This window comes from Triturus cristatus, chromosome 4_1, assembly GCF_964204655.1.
Source record: "Triturus cristatus chromosome 4_1, aTriCri1.1, whole genome shotgun sequence".
NCBI classification, from domain to species: Eukaryota; Metazoa; Chordata; class Amphibia; order Caudata; family Salamandridae; genus Triturus; species Triturus cristatus.
The window spans coordinates 1101830083-1101852436 of NC_140585.1; the positions used below are offsets into that span (position 1 = coordinate 1101830083).

The 22354-nt window shown below is 44.5% G+C and overlaps 1 protein-coding gene across 2 annotated transcripts in view; it reads left to right on the forward strand.

The window, feature by feature from the left end:
• Positions 1-22354, forward strand: part of REDIC1 (regulator of DNA class I crossover intermediates 1) — a 960655-nt gene that overhangs the window by 378806 nt on the left and 559495 nt on the right. For both annotated transcript variants that reach the window (XM_085654103.1, XM_085654104.1), the window contains one exon: positions 19765-19837. In XM_085654103.1, coding sequence (XP_085510229.1) covers positions 19765-19837 — 73 coding nt within the window. The remainder of the gene's footprint in view (positions 1-19764; positions 19838-22354) is intronic.

The following is a 22354-nucleotide window of genomic DNA, read 5'->3' on the forward strand; positions in this document are numbered from 1 at the left end:
TCGGGAACGGTGCGCTTAGGGTGTGCGGATCCAAAAACATTGAAAAAAATATATAAAATAAAGTTTTGCACATATAGTTAAAAAAATATTTTGAAAACATATAAAAAAAATTGAAAAACCCATTAACCTCTTCTGTGCCCATGACGAGATAGTCTCGTCATGGAGCACGGTTGCGCTGTGCCCATGACGAGACTATCTCGTCATGAACCCCACCCACTAATGCAACGCCCGGCACAGGAGGGGGAAAGGGCGTGGCACTGAAGGGGTTAAGTTCAAATAATATTTTTTAATTTTTAAAAGAATTAATTGAAAAAATAAGTTTAAAAAATGGTGATTAAAAAGTATTTTAAAAAAAATTTAATTAATGAAATTGACACACTGAATTTGAAGAATATACAAATCCAATCAAAATCATTAAACATGATCTCTTCAGAGATAAGTTATAGACAGGAATTAGCATTTAAAAAACCTTTGAAATTCACTGAAAAAACCATAGGTTTCATGCATGTTATAGTTAGGAATTGGCATTTAAAAAACCTTTGAAATTCACTGAAAAAACCAAAGGTTTCAGGGGCGTTATAGTTGGGAATTGGCATTTAAAAAACCTTAGAAATTCACTGAAAAAAACATAGGTTTCAGGGGTGTTATAGTTAGCTGGACATTTCCCTCATACAAAACCCTAGAAATTCCCCTGTTATAGTTAGTTCAGCTAACTATAACTCGCGCCCCCGCAATGCACTGCTGATGACGTCACATATTACATCACTCATGACATGGTCAGTGACATCACTGATGACATCTCAAATTACATCACTGATGACTTCACTGATGATGTCATCCAGTGACTGTGTGTTTCTGTAAAGTTTAAATATGTTTTATATATTTATAGTGAAAGGCCTGTTGAAGAATGAGTGGGTGTAAAAGTGTGTGAATGGATGATTTTTTAGGTGTGTAACTGACTCTATAAGTGAGTCATTAAATGTATCTTACTGCAGACTAGTGACTAAACTGTGTGAATGTCTGTATGTGTCTGTGTGTTTGTGTATAAGTGGCTGCATGGTTTTGTGAATAGCTATATGAGTGTCTATATGGTTTATTCATTGGTTGTCGGAGTATCTTTATGGGTGCCTGAGTGTTTGTGTGCGTAGGCTGTGTGTGACTCTGTGCATAGATGTGTGAGTGGGTGATTCTATGGGTGCATGGTTTAAAGAGTGCATCTGTGATGAACTGTATGGTTGAGTGAGTGTATGGGTGTGTTAGGGATTGAATGTATATCTCAGTGGTACATTTGTGACTAACTACATATGTGAAAGGCAGTATATATGCGTGTAAGAGTATATAAGTGGGTATTTGTGAGAGTGTGTGATTGTGAGAGTGGCTGTATGGATGAGTGTGTAAGAGCGTAAGAATGTGGTACTATTTTTATGAGTAAGTGAACTTGAGTGTGTATAACTGCATAGGTGAGTAAATGGGAGTGTAATTATTTGCATGACTGACTAGGTGTGAGAGTACCTCTATGGATGATTGGTGGGGTGTAAGTGTCTATGTAGGTGTATAAATGCATATGATAGTCTTGTACGGAGTGACTGTAAGTTTGAGTGACTGTACAGGTGAATGAGTGGGGGTGTATGTAGACCTCAGAGTTAATAAGTGGGTATGTAATTATTAGTATTGGAGTATCTATGGTTTTGAGAATGGACGTCTGAAATTTTGAGTTGGTGTATCAACGGTTAAATTAGGGTGTGAGAAGATGCAGTAATTTATCACATGGATGACGTCATCAGTGATGTCATCAGTGATGTCATTTGAGATGTCATCAGTGATGTCATCAGTGATGTAACTGATCATGTCATGAGTGATGTAATATGTGACGTCATCAGCAGTGCATTGCGGCGCGTGAGTTATAGTTAGCTGAACTAACTATAACAGGGGAATTTCTAGGGTTTTGTACGAGGGAAATGTCCAGCTAACTATAACGCCCCTGAAACCTATGTTTTTTTTGTGAATTTCTAAGCTTTTTTTGAGAGAATTTCAAAGACAGATAATGCAGCCTACATCCACAGGCTACACTGTCCAGTACTTCAACTAGAAAGAATTCCACCAACAACCACCAACAGCATTGCCTGTCCAGCTTTTTCCACAGAGAAAAACCTGCCTCTTCCAGCAAAAGCCTCTGGAATGATAGAGAGGAAGGAATGGACAGACAAGCCCCATAGGCTGCCATTATGTGGCTCAGAACAGGATACTGTGCCTTTAAGAAAACTTTCCAGAACTTTTCCAGTATCCCAGAATGCACAGCAGGTCCCTTTTACTTTCAGTTCTTTTTTCCGGCTCCTGCTAGCAGGACCCTGGAGCATTGAGCTCTCCCTTTTCAAGGGTTTATTGGTGATTTTTGTCAAATTTTCAAGTGTTTTAGTGTTGGGACTTCCTTCTGGTGTTGTCAACATGCCTGGCTTGTTTGACAAGTTCCCGGAGTGCGATAGGAAGAAGGCTAAGTCAGACCCACACAAGGTGTGTATAGGCTGCCTTCCCCAGTCCCATGTGCCGGAAGAGTGTGAGATCTGCCACTCGTTCTCAGCCAGGACCCTGAGAGAAAGAATGAAGATTAGGCTCCAAGTCCTGGAGGACAGAAGGCTGAAGGCACAAGGTGGGTCAGGAGGGGCTGGTTCTGCCCATGCTGAGGCCTCTGGGGGGCTCCCCAGGGGCAGGAAGACCGGAAAACGCCCCCATTCTCCACCGGCGTCGATGACGTCGACTAAGGCGTCGAGAGGGATGACTACGGTCTGTTCGCCGTCTCCCCAGGGCTCTGGGGAGAAGCGACGTCGACGTTCAACGTCGAGGGAGCTGATCAGGCCGTCGTCGACGACTTCGGCATCGTCGACGTCGAGAGCAGGCCCGGCGTCGGCGCTCACCGTCGAGAGGAGATCACCGGTCGCCGTCGGCCAAGAGGAGACGTTCGCCGTCGAGGCGTTCGCCGTCGAGGCGTTCGCGTTCGAGGCGTTCGACATCACGGAGGCGATTGACATCACGGAGGCGATTGACGTCACGGACGCGTTTGACGTCACGGAGGCGATTGACGTCATGGAGGCGATTGACGTCACGGAGGTGATTGACGTCACGGAGGTGATTGACGTCACGGAGGCGATTGACGTCACGGAGGCGATTGACGTCACGGAGGCGATTGACGTCACGGAGGCGATCGACGTCGAAGAGGGATACATTGACGTCAAGGAGGCGCAGAGGGCGCCCGGACACCAGGAGTCCCTCGACGGAGTCCCCGGGCTCGGGGTACTCGGTGGTATATACGCCGCCTCCTCCACTGCCACGAACGCCACCACCACCACCACCACCACCTCCTCCTCCTCCTCCTCCTCCTCCTCCTCCTCCTCCTCCTCCTCCTCCTCCACCTTCTCCTCCTCCTGCTATTCCGCTTCGCAGGCTTTCGGGCCCACCACCGGTTCCGACACGATCGGTCTCGTTGCCCAGGTATCCGACGCCGCCGCAGGGAACGCCTAGGCTGCGGCGCCAGGGTAAGCCACCGTCGCCGGGCCCGGCGAGGCCGGCGGACAGACCGAAGCCAAGGAGATAGCGCTCCCGCTCCGGATGGAGAGGGATATCGTGGAGCCGTGGGCGTTCGTCGTCAACATCGAGGCGACGCCACAGGAGGCGCAGATCCAGATCACGCACTCGATCATCTGCCAGGGACTTCTCACCGACGCTGTCGGACTCACCCGGGACGAGGGTGTCACCGGTTGACGATCTGGTCTCCTTCCAGGAGGTACTACTGAAAGGTGCAGCCAAGTTGGGAATCACGGTGACGGTACCGACATCTACGACGTCCGTGATATTCGAGACGCTTCACAAGAAGCACCTGTCTCGCCCCCTGCTGCCTCTCGTGCCGGGACTGGTGGAGCCCGCTATGGAGTTGTTCCTCACTCCGGCAGTGATGAAATCCGCCCCCTCCCAGCTTATGAAGAAGTATCGGGCCCCGGACTCGGACCCGACCTTTTTGAGGACAGACCCTAAGCCGGATTCAGTCATTGTGACGGCGGCGAGGAAGCAACATGCTACCACCCCTTCATCGACAGTTCCGCCCGACAAGGAGAGCCGATGGCTAGATTCGGCGGGCAGGAAGGTCTGTGGGACGGCTGCTACCACCATGAAGGCGGCAAGTGCCGGGGCTCTGTTGGGGCGTTACGACTATGCCCTGTGGGAGTCTCTCCAGCAGTACGCGGAGCTGCTGCCTCGCGACAAGAGGGAAGACTTCTTGGAGACTTTGCGCGAGGGGATGCTGGTCTCAAACCAGGTGATAAGTGCGGCAGCGGATGTGTCCCTGCTGGTGGCGCATGGGTACTGTCATGGCGTCCACCAACGACGTCACGCGTGGCTTCGCCTTACCTCGCTCAAGCCGGCGGCTCAGCATAGAGTGGCCAATCTGCCTTTCTCGGGGAAAACCCTGTTCGGCCAGCATGCGGACGACGAGATGGCCCGCATGAAGACGGAGGCAGAGACCCTGACGGCTGTCGGGTTGGAGAAGCAAGAAAAGAAGAAACGCCCGTTCCAGAGACGGTTCGGGTCTGCGGGAAGAGGGCGTGGCCAGGCCTCGGGACAGCAGCAAAACCAGCAGCAGCAGTTCCGTAAACCCTTCCAGAAACGCCTGAAGGGTAGAGGGGGCCAGCAGTCCGCTACGGCTACTAAGGGCCCGGCCGGGTCGCGACCCTGAGCATCTACTTCCCCTGCAACCGTTACCCACTCCAGTGGGGGGAAGCATTCAATTTTTTCCGGCAGAGTGAAGAAAAATTACTCAGGACAAGTGGGTGCTGAATATTGTTTGCATTGGATACAGTCTTTGGTTCATCAGGCCGCCTCCAGCGATTCCGCCGGTAAGCTCGCGGTATCAATTGCGAGAGCTCCAGACGGAGGCAGACATCCTGTTACGGAAAAAGGCGGTGGAAGACGTACCTCTGTCTCAAAGGGGAAGAGGTCTGTACTCTCGTTTCTTCCTGGTTCGCAAGAAGGACAAGAACGAATTCAGGCCCATTCTGGATTTGCGGCAAGCAAACAAATGGATTCGCAGAGAGAAGTTTCGCATGCTGTCGTTGCATCAGATTTACCCTCAGCTGCAACAGGGAGACTGGCTCTGTGCCATAGACCTGCAAGATGCGTACTTCCATGTGCCCATTGCACGGAAACACAGGAAGTTCCTGCGATTCCAAGTCGGCGCCAATCATTATCAATACACAGTACTGCCATTCGGGCTAAAGTCTGCTCCCAGGACCTTCTCGAAGTGCATGGCAGTGGTAGCGGCGCACCTGCGAAGGAACAAGGTGTTTGTCTACCCGTACCTGGACGACTGGTTGATCAAGGCCTCATCTTTTTCGGAAGCGCAGGTGCACTTCCGGAGAACGTGCGCTCTCTTGAACAAGCTGGGGTTACACGTCAACATGTCCAAATCTGTCCCGACTCCGGTCCAGTGCATACAGTACTTGGGGGCCTCCATTGATACGCGGTCAGCAAGCGTGTCTCCTTCGGAGGAGAGACGGTTATCGCTCCTTCGGAAGGCTCAGGACCTCCTGGCCGCTCCATCGGCGACAGTGAGGAAGGTGTCTTCACTGCTGGGGTCGATGGCCTCCTGTATCTTCCTCACTCCGCACGCACGGCTGCACATGAGACCACTGCAGGAGTGCTTGGAGGATCAATGGGATCAGAGAACAGGTTCTTGGGACGACAAGATACGGCTGTCTCTACATGCTCTTCAGTCTCTGAGATGGTGGTGTTCGGCAAAGAATCTCCTCAGGGGGGTTCCCTTCCACAAGGACATTCCCGAGACAAGTATCGTGACGGATGCGTCTCTCCGAGTTTGGGGAGCGCACTCCGGAGACTTACAGATACAAGGAAAGTGGTCCCCGGTGGAGTCGACGTACCACATCAATTTCCTGGAACTCAGAGCCGTGTACTTGGCATTGAAGGCCTTCCATCCGTCCTTCCAGACCAACTCGTTGCTGATACAGACGGACAATACAACCACGATGTATTACCTCAACAAGCAAGGGGGGTCGAGATCGCGCACTCTGTCGCAGGCGATCTGGCGCTGGCTTCTGGCCCGGGGACTGATGATCACGGCCACGCATCTGCCGGGGGTGCAGAATGTTCAGGCGGACGCGCTGAGCAGGCTGCTTCAGGAAAACCACGAATGGGTCATAAACGACGAGGTACTAGGAGAAGTCTTCGCAAGGTGGGGAACTCCAGACGTAGATCTGTTCGCCACCGCCGAAAACAGCAAATGCCGTGACTTCGCATCCAGGTACTACCAGAAGGGGACGCTGGGGAATGCGCTATGGATCGACTGGTCGAACAGCTTTCTGTACGCTTTTCCACCCATTCCCCTGATTCCGGCAGTGCTCATCAAACTGTCCAAGTCCGGGGCGCGGATGATCCTGATTGCCCCGGAATGGCCCAGGCAGTGGTGGTTCACGGACCTGCTTCACCGGTCTCTCCTTCCTCACATGCGGCTGCCGTGCAGGCCGGACCTTCTCACGAAGTTCGGGGGGCGGATGGTGCATCCCAACCTCTCGTCTTTGAGTTTGGCGGCATGGCTCCTGAGATAGTGCAATATGGCCATTTGAATCTACCAGAAGATTGTATGGGCATACTGAAGGAGGCAAAACGTCCTTCCACTAGGACTTCCTATGCTTACAAGTGGAAGAGATTCTGTATCTGGTGCAAATCCATGAACTTTGACCCGACGACCTGTAAGGAAGATGTCACCCTTCCATATCTTTTACATTTGGCACAGTCTGGCCTTAATTTCCACTCCATTAAGGTTCATCTCGCTGCTTTGACTGCTTACAGGAAATGCCCTTCACAGACTTCCTTCTTTCAGATCCCTGTGGCCAAGGATTTTTTGGAAGGCTTGAAGAAGGTGTTCCCTCCGGTCAGACTTCCCTCGCCTTCCTGGGAATTGAATGTGGTGCTGTCCAGATTGATGAAGGAGCCTTTTGAACCTATTCACAAGGCTTCGTTGCAGTACCTGTCCTGGAAGGTGGCGTTCCTAGTGGCCATTACATCGGCCCGCAGGGTGAGTGAACTTCAGGCGCTGTGTTGCCGAGAACCTTATACTGTATTTCATGCTGCTAAGGTTGTTATGCGTACTCACCCTAAATTTTTTCCTAAGGTTATATCTGATTTTCATGTCAACCAGACCATAACTTTACCTACGTTTTTTCAGAATCCTTCTTCTCCAGCGGAAAGGTCTCTACATTCCCTGGAAGGAGGGTGTTGAAGTTTTATCTTGATAAGACCAAAGATATTCGTAGGTCAGACCAATTGTTTATCAATTATGGATCAGTCAGGACCGGTCTTGCTACCTCCAAACAGTCCATCTCTCGGTGGATTGTGTCCTGTATACAGTTGTGTTACCAAAAGGCTAATAAGACCTTAGGGGGTAAACCTAAGGCTCATTCCACCAGGGGCAAAGCTGCCACGACTGCTTTGCTGCGTAATGTTCCGATTGCAGAAATCTGCAAGGCGGCCACTTGGAAGTCGGTCCATACCTTTGCTGCGCATTACTGTCTGGACGCGGATGCCAGGGCAGATGCTCAGGTTGGGCAGGCTTCGCTGCGAAATCTGTTCGCACAGTAGTGGTATTATTTTGTAATCTTCTCCACCGCCGTTTTTGTGTGGGGATGGGCTTGCCATTCTATTCACTAGATTATGACTATACACAGAGATCCCCTACTACAGAAGGAGTACTTTATTTTCTGTAACTCCAGTTCTGTAGTAGGGGTATCTCTGTTATAGTCATAAGCGCCCGCCCGAGAGAGGAATGTTAATATAAGGAATGCTCCAGGTCTGGCGTGCTACGCCTTCAAAAAGAACTGAAAGTAAAAGGGACCTGCTGTGCATTCTGGGATATTGGAAAAGTTCTGGAAAGTTTTCTTAAAGGCACAGTATCCTGTTCTGAGCCACATAATGGCAGCCTATGGGGCTTGTCTGTCCATTCCTTCCTCTCTATCATTCCAGAGGCTTTTGCTGGAAGAGGCAGGTTTTTCTCTGTGGAAAAAGCTGGACAGGCAGTGCTGTTGGTGGTTGTTGGTGGAATTCTTTCTAGTTGAAGTACTGGACAGTGTAGCCTGTGGATATAGGCTGCATTATCTGTCTTTGAAATTCTCTCTTAAGTGTAGATGCAGGTCTGCATGGCTTGACAACTTAAGAGATTATTTTTATTGCTCCGGGGTCCGCGCACATGGGCGGGACTATTCACTAGATTATGACTATAACAGAGATACCCCTACTACAGAACTGGAGTTACAGAAAAGAAACTACTCCTTCCTAACTATAACGCCCCTGAAAACTTTGGTTTTTTCAGTGAATATATATCTATATATATATATATATTTTTTTTTTTTTCTCAACCCCCCGCTTGACGAATCCCCCCGAGACTTTCAGGGTAGGAGCTGAGCGGAGCGCCCCACCTATTTTGAAAATTTCGCGAGGATTCGTCAATCGGCGCCAAAGTTATTCAAAATAGAATGTTGCGGATTTCCTATGGAAACACGGTCCTAACTATAACTATCTACTGGCGACCGCCAGTAGATAATATATATATATATTCACTTATAAAACCATAGGTTTCACACATGTTATAGTTAGGAATTAGCATTTAAAAAACCTTGCAAATTCACTTAAAAAACCATAGGTTTCACACATGTTATAGTTATGTGGACATTTCACTCGTAAAAAACCAATGAAATTCCCCCGTTATAGTTAGTTGAGATAACTATAACTCGCGCGCCCGCAATCCTCTGCTCATGACGTCACATATTACATCACTCATGACATGGTCAGTGGCATCACTCATGACATCACTGATGACATCATCCTTGTGATAGAGTGGCGGTCGCGCGAGTTATAGTTATCTCAACTAACTATAACGGGGGAATTTCATTGTTTTTTTACGAGTGAAATGTCCACATAACTATAACATGTGTGAAACCTATGGTTTTTTAAGTGAATTTGCAAGGTTTTTTAAATGCTAATTCCTAACTATAACGTGTGTGAAACCTATGGTTTTTTAAGTGAATTTGTACAGTTTTTTAAATGCTAAGTTATGTATGTATTATTATATTTTTTTTTTAAGGTTTTTCACCGTGCTCGCACCGTGCGCGCACACTGCGATTTAAAAACCACGCGCCCACTTTACGCAGTTAGTGCCGTGCACGCACGGTGGGCACGCAGTGCGCTACGCGCACCGCGTGCCCACGTTACGCTAGATGGGCCATGTACGCACGATGCGCTTCGCGCACCGTGCGCTCATGGAGGACATATGATGCACTTCGTTTTGAAAGGTAATATTTTAATTTTTCGTATATGTTATAAGCCATGCACAAATGGTGACCTTCGGGCACCATTTGCACACGGGGTGGAGAGAGTGTGGATAATTTTTTTTTTTATTATTTTTTTTTAAAATATTTTAGTTTAACTCATCTTTAATAAGCCATGCACAATTGGTGCCCTTCGGGCACTAATTGCACACGGGGTGGGGAGAGTGTGGATAATTTTTTTTTTTTATTTTTTTTTTTTAAAATATTTTAGTTTAACTCATCTTTAATAAGCCATGCACAATTGGTGCCCTTCGGGCACTAATTGCACACGGGGTGGGGAGAGTGTGGATAATTTTTTTTTTTATATAATTTTTTACCGTACGCGTACGGTAAGCGTAATCGGCGAAATTAGCGAAAAAATAAAAATTCCGTTTTTGGCCTTGGGGGATCTTTGGGGACTCCCTCAACATTGCTATGTGTGTGGGAGCTGTCTAAACAGCCCCTTTACATGTTTTTGTGCTTTATATTTTAAACATCACTCTCAGTGCGAGAGAGAAAATGGCGGCCGCCGCTTCCTGGTTTCGGCCGATTCGAATGTTTACTAAGATCTAAGAGCCAATTAGAATCGCGCTCGCGCACGCCACCGTACGCGTACGGTAAGCGTACCGTAAGCGCACCGTAAGCTGGCTCAGATATATATATTGATTTAAAGGCTATTTTCTCAGAATCTACTGAACAGATTTACACCAAACCTACAAAAGGCACTTCCTTGACCTGAGGACTACCTCTCTGCCAAATTTCTAGTAATTCTGTTCAGCCGTTCGGGCTGTAGCCCTGTCTAAAGGTCCTATGGAAAAATGCATGGGAAAAACGCGTTTTGGGACCCCCCTTTTATCTCAGCCCCCGCTTGACGAATCCCCCCGAGACTTTCAGGGTAGGAGCGGAGCGTAGCGCCCCACCTATTTTGAAAAATTCGCGAGGATTCGTCGACCGGCGCCAAAGTTATTCAAAATAGAATATTGCGGATTTCCTATGGAAACGTGGTCCTAACTATAACTACCTACTGGCGACCGCCAGTAGGTTATATATATATATATATATATATATATATATATATATATATATATATATACGAAGTCATCGCCATCTGGTGTTTATTTGCAGCGAGGGGAGAGAGGAGGCAGCACGGGCTGCCTGACAAGGGCACAAACAAAGTAATATTCAGAGAGTTGGAACAACTTACCTGTGAGCTGTGAGGTGGAATATAGTCTAACGCCAGTAAATTGGGGCATCACCTGATGTATGGAGTCTCTCATTACTTAATGAGGCACCACGATGGACCACGATAACCACCATGCAGTTCACCTAACAATCACAAGCAGAAGCAACACACCTGCATTAAGGAGGAGGAGTCGAGAGACTGCTTTAGAGGGAGTGGTCTCCGAGTCAAACTCAAGACATTCCTTTCAACTTGTGAGACCGGCACTGATGACGGCCAATGAGGCCAGAAACGCGTCTGCCTGAATGGGACATGCAATGCAAGGTCTGCGCTGTGAATTCTGTGAATTCTCTGCAATAAATTCTTTGTTTGTGCCCGGAGCTGTGTCCCGCTTGCTTAACTTCAAAGGTGAGCGCTTGGTTTGATGTATAGTCTGGTACGCTGAAACCGACGGGGACACGCCCTCTCGGTCTGGAGCACCGCGATTATCAGCAACAGTTTGGTTCCAGTACGAGGAGTACATACGCGGCGCCCCCCCGAGCGAAGTCATCGCCATCTGGTGTTTATTTGCAGCGAGGGGAGAGAGGAGGCAGCACGGGCTGCCTGACAAGGGCACAAACAAAGTAATATTCAGAGAGTTGGAACAACTTACCTGTGAGCTGTGAGGTGGAATATAGTCTAACGCCAGTAAATTGGGGTATCACCTGATGTATGGAGTCTCTCATTACTTAATGAGGCACCACGATGGACCACGATAACCACCATGCAGTTCACCTAACAATCACAAGCAGAAGCAACACACCTGCATTAAGGAGGAGGAGTCGAGAGACTGCTTTAGAGGGAGTGGTCTCCGAGTCAAACCCAAGACATTCCTTTCAACTTGTGAGATCGGCACTGATGACGGCCAATGAGGCCAGAAACGCGTCTGCCTGAATGGGACATGCAATGCAAGGTCTGCGCTGTGAATTCTGTGAATTCTCTGCAATAAATTCTTTGTTTGTGCCCGGAGCTGTGTCCCGCTTGCTTAACTTCAAAGGTGAGCGCTTGGTTTGATATATACACATATATATATATATATATACACATATATATCCAAGAAAGAAGTGACTCAAACAGATAGATTCACCAAAGAACAAAAATATATTTCCACTACAACGTTTCAGCTTCCGCCTTCCTCAGGTAGTACAAGATGGTTTGCTCTGTGGCTGCACAGATGACAGCTGAATTTTCAAAAAGCATCATGAGTGAAGATTCCATTTGGAATGTGGAATCAATGCAGTCCAGAGAGCTCTTGAGATATGCAGTAATCAGGTTGTGTTGTCAGTAATGTTCAGTCCATCTGGATGCAGTGATTTTAAACGGTACATCCAGAAGTTTTCCCTGGAGTCCAGTAGTTCTTCCTTTGAAACATGTTCCACGGGGAAAATCTTCAAATCTGATAGTGAATGATCCACAAGGTTAAAATGATTGGCTACAGGCTGGTCAATTTTCTTATTAATTATTGCAGATTTGTGGTTCCTGAATCGTGTACGGAGGTCATTCACTGTTTGGCCTACATATTGCTTTTTACAGCTTTGTCGTTGGCACTGAATCACATAAATAATGCATGTTGAGCGACATGTAAGATGCTGCCTTATTGCATAGGTCCTTCTCGTAACAGAACTAGTTGCAGATGATGTTTGTAAAAGATATTCACACGTGATGCACCTTTTAGAGTCACAGCAATGAACCCCTGCATTTGTTACAGCTTGCTTGAGTTCAGCTCTCACAATAAGAGATCGTAAATTTGGAGCTCTGCGGTAAGCAATGACTGGTGGTTTTGGAAAAACCTTTTGCAATTTTTCACAAGTGGACAGTAAGGGAAATGTTTTTTGCATTATATTTCTGTAGTTAGGAGCTGATGGATGATAGTCCACTACAAATGGAGTTCTGTCACTTTTGTTTCTGCCGTTGGTATTCGAAATAAGTGCTTCTCTGGGTATCTGCAAAGACTTGTCAATTTGTTGCTGTATGATATGCAGAGGATAGCCTCGCCTTTTAAATAATGTAGCAAGCTCCTGTAGATGGTCTTTACAGGTTTCCTCATTGCTGCAGATGCGTCTTATTCTGAGTGCTTGGCTGTAGATGATGCTCAGTTTAGTGTGGTGTGGGTGACATGAAGTCCAGTTTAGATACAAATGAGCATCTGTAGGCTTGTGGTACAGATCAGTTGTAATTTTGTGTTCATGAATGGTGAGTAGCACATCCAGAAAAGGGAGATGAGGATTCTGTTTAGTATTGCTGCTGGTAAATTTGATGGTAGGATGGATATTGTTGATATAAGCTGTAAATTGTTCCAATGTTCTACTTCCGGAATTCCATATTATAAATATGTCATCAATGTATCGTAGCCATACCAGTGGTTTGATGCTGGAAGTAGCAAGTATACAGTTCTCTAGTTTGCCCATGAAGATATTTGCATAGGATGGAGCCATCCGAGTACCCATGGAAGTCCCTTGTATCTGCAGATAGTGTTTTCCATTGAATGTAAAATTGTTGGATTTAAGGATAACTCTTGCAAAGTTGGTAAGCACATTTGTTGATGGCTTTTTCATTTGTTGATGACTCTGAAGTGGCACACATACTACATAGGATTGCAGTAGTAAAAAAGATGACTGCCAGGAAAGCCATTGAAATTAAATCTGCAAAACTAAAAAGAGATATGTTAAGATTTCATATACCTCCTCTTCCAACTCACCACTTCATAAATCATTCTGTTTTGGGAGATTTTCTTGTCAGTGAAAGCCCTGTGAGTAAACAGCATAAAAAGAATAGAAGATTTATAAGACAAAAAAGGCTGCATAGCACCAGTCAGCTACAATCCTTGCAGACATCCGACCCAGTTATTGACTTAACTGGAGGGCTCCTATCACCAGGCGAATTGAACCTCTTGAGCAAAGGCCTCTATTTCTGTCCTGTACCGAAGGACCATAATACTGCCAACATGATGAGAGACCTAAAAACCTTTGAGAGAAGATGCAGACTTGCAGAATACTTTTACAATAATTCTAATGTTGATCTGCCAAGCTACCATCCAGATCCATTTAAGAAGTTCCGCCATCCCAAATCATGGACTCCTCAATGTGGTAGAAATCCTGTCCTTGATACATACATTTTATCCATCAAGAAACTCATCAAGGAATCAACACCTAAAAGGATTTTTGATAACATCACCCGAGAAGAAAGAAAAGCTCTCCACCTCCTTCAACAGAGAATGGATGTCATTATAAAACCGGCAGACAAAGGTGGTGCAGTGGTTGCCATGAAAGTAAGTGATTATATTGAGGAGGGAATGAGACAACTAATGGATACCAACACTTACAAACCTTTAGAAACTGATCCCACAGAAGACTTGAACAAAGAAATTAAGAACATGGTTGTAAGATACAGGAGCTTAAACCTCATTGATGAAACAACAGCAGATATACTTGTTCATCCCAAACCAAGACCTGGGAGATTTTATATGCTTCCCAAAATTCACAAAATGAACAATCCTGGCCGTCCCATCATCTCTGGCAATGACACAGCCACTGAGAGACTATCTTTATTTGTCGACCTGCACCTCCAGCCCATTGTACAGGAACTTCCATCATTTGTTAAAGATACCAGTCACTTCCTTCAGATTATTGAAAAATTAAACCAAACCTACACATTTGATGATGATACTCTTCTGGCTACATTTGATGTTACATCATTATACACCAATATACCACATGAGGATGGGCTTATGGCATTATCTGAAGCTCTTAATAAAAGAACTGTGAAAAAGCCATCAACAAATGTGCTTACCAACTTTGCAAGAGTTATCCTTAAATCCAACAATTTTACATTCAATGGAAAACACTATCTGCAGATACAAGGGACTTCCATGGGTACTCGGATGGCTCCATCCTATGCAAATATCTTCATGGGCAAACTAGAGAACTGTATACTTGCTACTTCCAGCATCAAACCACTGGTATGGCTACGATACATTGATGACATATTTATAATATGGAATTCCGGAAGTAGAACATTGGAACAATTTACAGCTTATATCAACAATATCCATCCTACCATCAAATTTACCAGCAGCAATACTAAACAGAATCCTCATCTCCCTTTTCTGGATGTGCTACTCACCATTCATGAACACAAAATTACAACTGATCTGTACCACAAGCCTACAGATGCTCATTTGTATCTAAACTGGACTTCATGTCACCCACACCACACTAAACTGAGCATCATCTACAGCCAAGCACTCAGAATAAGACGCATCTGCAGCAATGAGGAAACCTGTAAAGACCATCTACAGGAGCTTGCTACATTATTTAAAAGGCGAGGCTATCCTCTGCATATCATACAGCAACAAATTGACAAGTCTTTGCAGATACCCAGAGAAGCACTTATTTCGAATACCAACGGCAGAAACAAAAGTGACAGAACTCCATTTGTAGTGGACTATCATCCATCAGCTCCTAACTACAGAAATATAATGCAAAAAACATTTCCCTTACTGTCCACTTGTGAAAAATTGCAAAAGGTTTTTCCAAAACCACCAGTCATTGCTTACCGCAGAGCTCCAAATTTACGATCTCTTATTGTGAGAGCTGAACTCAAGCAAGCTGTAACAAATGCAGGGGTTCATTGCTGTGACTCTAAAAGGTGCATCACGTGTGAATATCTTTTACAAACATCATCTGCAACTAGTTCTGTTACGAGAAGGACCTATGCAATAAGGCAGCATCTTACATGTCGCTCAACATGCATTATTTATGTGATTCAGTGCCAACGACAAAGCTGTAAAAAGCAATATGTAGGCCAAACAGTGAATGACCTCCGTACACGATTCAGGAACCACAAATCTGCAATAATTAATAAGAAAATTGACCAGCCTGTAGCCAATCATTTTAACCTTGTGGATCATTCACTATCAGATTTGAAGATTTTCCCCGTGGAACATGTTTCAAAGGAAGAACTACTGGACTCCAGGGAAAACTTCTGGATGTACCGTTTAAAATCACTGCATCCAGATGGACTGAACATTACTGACAACACAACCTGATTACTGCATATCTCAAGAGCTCTCTGGACTGCATTGATTCCACATTCCAAATGGAATCTTCACTCATGATGCTTTTTGAAAATTCAGCTGTCATCTGTGCAGCCACAGAGCAAACCATCTTGTACTACCTGAGGAAGGCGGAAGCTGAAACGTTGTAGTGGAAATATATTTTTGTTCTTTGGTGAATCTATCTGTTTGAGTCACTTCTTTCTTGGATATTTTATTTCTTTGTGACTCATTGTATCCTTTGGGATCCAGATTTTTGCCCTGGCTGGCTGTTGTTTTCTTGTGATCCTTCATCTTCAAGTATATACACATATATATATATATATATAGTAATACATACAAATATGAGGTCTTGAATATGGATATATAAACAGTTAATGTACAAAGCACCTCACCAGATGCGTCTGCACCGGAGTCTTCAACATCCCTGGCCAAGCACCGAAAACACCAAGTCGGGAACCCTGTAGAGACTGGGGCACAGGAAGTAATCTCTCCGGGCACCAAAGTCGTCCCGCGAGTGGGTCCACTCCAAGACTCAGTTCCTGAGCTCCACCCCACAAACACCGCTTTTTATAGTTAAATCAACACATTTGTGAACCCTCTAGTAGGCATTCTCGCCCATCTATCCATCATAGGTGCTGGCCGCATCGCTGCGTCAGATCCACCCATACAGACCTGGCCAGATTCTGTTTGGGTGCGCTGAGGAAAAAGACATTCCTTTCCCTATCTCCGGCCTTGGAGAGCCTTGCACAGTGCATCCTCCCTCTGTCCTAGAGATCAGCATAGAATGCACAAATACAAGCTCAAGGTACAAAATAACCTCACCAGATATGTCTCGCACCAGCTTGTACTGGTTTACGTGAAAAACATGTTTATGTTACTGCTGAAGTGTATTGTCTGATTGTTGTTCATCACAGTTCTGTACTGAAATAAATGCAAAAAAGAACAAATGATGGATGGAATGCTGAATTAATCAAACATTCACCCGGTCACAGATCTGGGTTAAATCCAATGTTTTTTTTGCACGCCACGCCATTCCAGTTTAGACCCAGCCATATGCAAATTAGTCTTGACCCTGTTCCTCATGGGAACAGTCCAGCCCGAACTGCCATCCCAGGGCTTCCCTGGTCCAGAAACAAGCATCCTGGGACCAGTTTCGAGGTAATACCCCTCATCAGCCAGAATAGCCTGTATCTGGTGGCGTATCGAGCACGGGACTCACATCTGGGCATACCCTTCCCACTTAGGGCTACAAATGCAAAAAGAACAGATGATGGGCAGAATGCTGAATTAATCAAACATTCAGCCCCCAGTCACAGATCTGGTTTAAATCCATCGGTTTTTTGCATGCCACGCCATTTCAGTTTAGACCCAGCCATATGCAAATCAGGGTTGGCCATTTTCTCAGTGTAAACAGTCCAGCCCAAACTGCCAGGCCAAGTCTTCCCTAGACTAGAAACAAGCATCCTGAGACCGGCTTTGGGTAACATCCCTCATCAGCCAGGTTAGCTCGAATCTGGTGGCATAGCGAGCACGGGACCAACATCTGGGCATACCCTTCCTGCTTAGGGCAACAAATGCAAAAAGAACTCAGATAAAGACATTTTGATGATATTGTTATGAGAAATGAAAGTGTTTTTTGAATTCGGCCCATTATTCTACTGATAATATAACTATATGTTTTTTAACAATTTTAATATGTTTTTATGTACTTTTATGGTTATTTCTGTAACCGAATAAAGTGTTATTGAATTGAATTGATATTGTTAGTCTTGGCACCTGTATTTTTTTTATTGTTTTTTACAGGCGGATCCTATTGCAGCTGTCACCTAGTACAGTATATATTGGTTTTCCAGCTCGATGGAACTGCAGATGGGGGTGGGCAGCTAAGTGTGGGGAGAGAACATGGACTAAGACTTATGGCACTTACCTGTCTAGCATGCATTTTTTAAGGGCGGCAGACTCATTGATTGCAGCTATCCGCCATTCTAGATTTGAGGCAATTCTTTATCTGTGGACATCACCCCTTCCTACTTGGTGGGGAGGTGTTGTCAGGCTGGACTCTTGTGTTACCCCAAGGGCAAACCCCTAAGAGCTTTTTCTAAGCAACTCACATTTGGTTCATTTTTATTAAAAATACAAGGGGTCTGTGTTTGAGTTATATGTTTTGGGACACAATTCCCTGGCATGTTGGGGAAGCTAGCGTGGGAGGAAAGTAGGATTGGGGGCGGATGTTACACCCTGGCAAGTTGGTATGTGCGCGCTCTGCATTGGGACCTGATGTTCTGCAAGGCATTACAGTATATAAGTAACTTGTTCCTTAGCTCTCTTCTCAGTCACACATATTCACTATGTTGATGATACTATATTGTATAAGGTTGCCATCTTACAAGTATCTGCGCTGTCTTATTGGCTGGTAAATACTTGTAATGTTTGGAAATGTTAAATAAAATACTAATGAAAAAAAAAGTTCTCTTCAAACTAAAGTCCGATACCTGGATTTTAAAGAATCTGATTTTCGGTCTAATCTTATATTTTGAAAAACAGTGATTTGACGGGGAGACACTAAGTAAGCAATAAGTGAAAACAATCCCAGCAACAGATCCGTCAGCTCGATTATCTTATTGATATGGGGTACATACATTTCTAGCATTTCTACACGTTTAAAATCTCACACTTTCTATGTAAGAAATAGAAAAGTTTAAACTGTAGAAACAGAAGAAATTAAACTATGGAAATAAAAGATTTTATACAAATAGAATTAAGGAAATAAAAGTCTGAATGGAAAGTCCGTTTTTGCGACATACCTGGGATTGCTCCTAAACTAAACAATAAACTTAGGATGACAAAGTGATTCTTGCACTTACTTATTGAACATTTGTAACTTAAATGTTCACACAAATATATCGAACTATTATAAATGTGTTTTGCATACGCTTGGTTATCATAATTTCATCACATGTTGACAAAGCAAAAGAACGTGCTAGAAACGTGCACTCGATGGAATCACGGTAATTCGCTTGTTGCACTTTAACATACTGAAATGAAAAAAATCTCTGCATTAAAAAAAAACACACACAGTATTCACAACACTTACACACGCTGCCCTACAAAAGCACGTTGCCTGCCTGCCTCTCTGCTGTGCATAAGACAGGTTCTAGAGACATTAAAGTGAAAGTGATGGTTTTCACTTATTTGCAGCAATCCATGATTTCAGATATGCTTTAGTTAGACTTATTGGACATAACCACCTTATGTTTTAAAATAATGGAAGACCGAAATTGTTGTTTCCTATTAGCATGCATTCTTGTTTACGTTATTTCCAAAATTGAAAACCTGTTTAAAGAAGAGTTGCAAGAACCTGCATATGAGTAGAGTCATTCTGTTGTTCGTGAATTTAGAGAGAATACTCTTGATGGAGAACTGTGAATATAAGTAAGAATCTTTTCAATCAATCAGTTGATCCTAATGTTTTTTTTATCAAGCTGTTTTCTTGAGCTGAGCAGTCTTTACATACGATTGCCGTTAAGCCACTCCCCCTTCTCCTTATTTGGATATTCTGAAAGAGTTCAGAGTGCAAGGTAAACATGAACATGTGAGTAACTCGCACGCACCTGTGACAGTGGCTTTTAGGGTTGTGTCTCCCTCTAATATTCAGATCCGACCATATTTTGTTGAAAACTAGTTTGTGTCACTCTTGGAACATTGCATGGATTCTACCATCTCAGTAGAAAGAGTCAGATCTCATACTGGAATATGAAAATGTTTTTAAAATGAATTTAAACTTTTTACGAGGGTCTCCTGAGCATTGAAAAATATTAAGGGCCTCATTCAGAAAGGTATTTACGTGTAGTAAAGTTGTGACTGCGGAGTCTCTGCCCTCGGGGCAGAATTTCCCCACTGGGAACTGCAGTTCAGAGATTCCGCCTTGAGCGTGGAGACGCCACAGTCATAACTTTACTACACATAAATACCTTTGTCTTTGTGAATCAGGCCTTAAGTGTTGAATCTCAAGAGAATGCGTGCACAAGAAATATTGTTATAGATAAGAAACCTCCTTCTGTTTCTACAATGTCTTAAAGATTGGCAATGGGTATTCATAGACACATGTATATACTTTTTTTTCCGAGACGCCAGCAACAACATGTTAAAGGAAATTATACTATGAAGAAAGTTTTGTTGGACAAGATGAAACCTCATCCGGTGAGTTAAAAAGTCAACTGTTATTTTTACCTTTTTGCGATGAAGCCGGATCAATTTAACATCAGAGACTTTAAATCAAAAGCTATATAAAAAAAAAGTATGCCGATTTTTGTAACCTATCGGCAGCTAAAGGATAACATTATGAACACTGTTGAATTATGTTTCTGATACTATAGTGTGAGAGATTGGTGCAAGAATATTTTCTTAAGTACTTGCTATGCTTTGCAGTTTTGAGTATCTATACAAGACATAATTGTGGACTTCGCCACTCCGGCTGCTGCTGCTTTGGTTTTAAAGTTATTTTGAATTTGTTTAAAAGACACCAGAACGTGCTAACTAGTTTGACTTTTACTCTTAATTTGCTGGGGTATGTGATGACAGTGAGTGGGAAGTCCTTTGGACGGTGCTCTATCCATGAAGGTCTAAGTTTCTGAAGCTGTTAGCTCAAATCTATTCTATTTTTAAGCCTGTATTGCAGAAAATTGTGGTGAACATTTGGATGCACTATGTTGAAAGAATTACTGCAGTGATAAATTATCACGCTTCAGAGATTTCCCATTGTGCCAAGTGTCAGTAACAGTGTTGATTAACACTGTGCATTTCTGGTACTTTATTGGGTCCCTCTGATGTGCCTTTGGGCTCCAAGGGTCCACAGAGGCCTCCAGTCATACTTCTGCTGGCGTGTCCACCCTTTGCACCTTGTTGCGCCCCTTGAACCTTCATTAGATTCAACACCTGCTCTGGTGCCAACAGTGGTTTCAGCACGAACCCCTGCACCAGTTCCTTTTTAAGCGACGCTTATGACTCTGGAGGAGGATGTTCACCCTATTGTGTTATCCAAATCAGAGCAGAATCCACCTTGACTGAGGCTGTGCCTGGCTCTGACTGACATGCTGTCAAAGAGCAATACTTTCAATTCTGACACTTTGCCCGTACATCATGGCAGAGCCCAAACTTTATGCAATCTTTTCGGCACCGACTCGTGCAGTCAATGACAGTTATGATGAAAAGGATTATTATAGCCCACAATATGATGAGGAAAACTGGTGTGAAAAACTCCAAGATGCCAGTGGCCTGGATGCTTCTCCAGATACTGACCTTGTTTCTCCCTCTAATCCTGCTACGGAGGACAAAGCACCTCCTTCGTAGTAGTGAAGCAAAGGATGGCAAACATCTTAGACTTTCAGCTTCCCACTATCATGGTAAAAACTAATGTTTTGATGGAGGTACTACTTTCAAGTCAGGCCCATACAGAGCCTCTACTACCATTTAATGATGCCCCACTTAGGCAAAACCATGTGCTGGCCCACCTATTAATTGGTTGTGAGAGCCGTATAATGGCATGTCTTCCGATCAAGCTGTAGGATTTTCTGTTGCAACAGTAGAGCAGGTTACTTGCATCACATTTGTATTCAAATGCTGAAATGTGTTTAGCACCTACTGAAAAAATACTAACTGCAGTTCAGATATTATAAAGGAAAGACCGTTGGCCCAGGGCAAACCATAATTGTGGTTACTCCCACTTAAGCCTTATAAGCTTTCAGAAAGGCCAGCTTTCTTAACACAACATCCTTAAATCCTAGATGGATACAGTGGCCACCTCCTTAACAGCTAATGATGTTGACAATGTCTTTGCCCCACTTTACAAACACAAGAATTCCTATAATGTGAAGAAGAGTACCCTGTGCCCAGTGACGTTTTGGCTCTTGACCAGTATGACTGTATTGTATATACTGATGGTTCATCCCTGTCTGCTATTGAAACTAAATAACAATACTCAGCAACCTGTGCCACATTGCGCGGTGTCATGAGGAATGGAGAATTTCATCCTCAACAAATGTTTACACAACCCTTAGGGGTTTGTACTGCCTAGCTGGCTAAACTCAAAGCTCTTATTTTGGAACTAGAAAATACCAATCCTGAATTCCCCACACTGATAGTGTTATTCGTATTACTGTGTACGTTTTTCTATTGAGCATTTGAGTTATTGGCGCTTGAATGTATTCAGAGATTCAAAAGGGAAAGCTATCAAGCATAAATTGCGTTAGTGAAAGCTGTCACATCTTAAAGAATGTTTGCCACAAGCTCATGTAATTCATACATTGATTGACCAACGTGTTGGGATACACTTTGCATGGAATTCACTGCCTAATGACGCCGCAATAGCAGCAGGTCAGACTGCTGTAATAGTTGCAATTACTCGTCCACACACAAGAGTGGATGGTGACATCATTGTAGCTGTCAGTGCTTCATGCTCTAGCACATTATTACCGAAAATATTTTCAGCAAAATACTCCTATCTACTGAGTGCCCAAGACATACATTTAGCTTGTATTCCTGGAAAGGGGGATAGAGTAATATCAAATCAAAACCACAGGCTACAATTAATCATGCCCGTTTTTATGCCGCGGCCCCTCCCCCCTGCTGTTTCCCGTCTTCCAGCGGCGCTGCCCTCCCCTTTCCCTATTTAACGGACCTGTCCGTGACCCGACCAGCGCCAGTGACTCTGGATCTCCG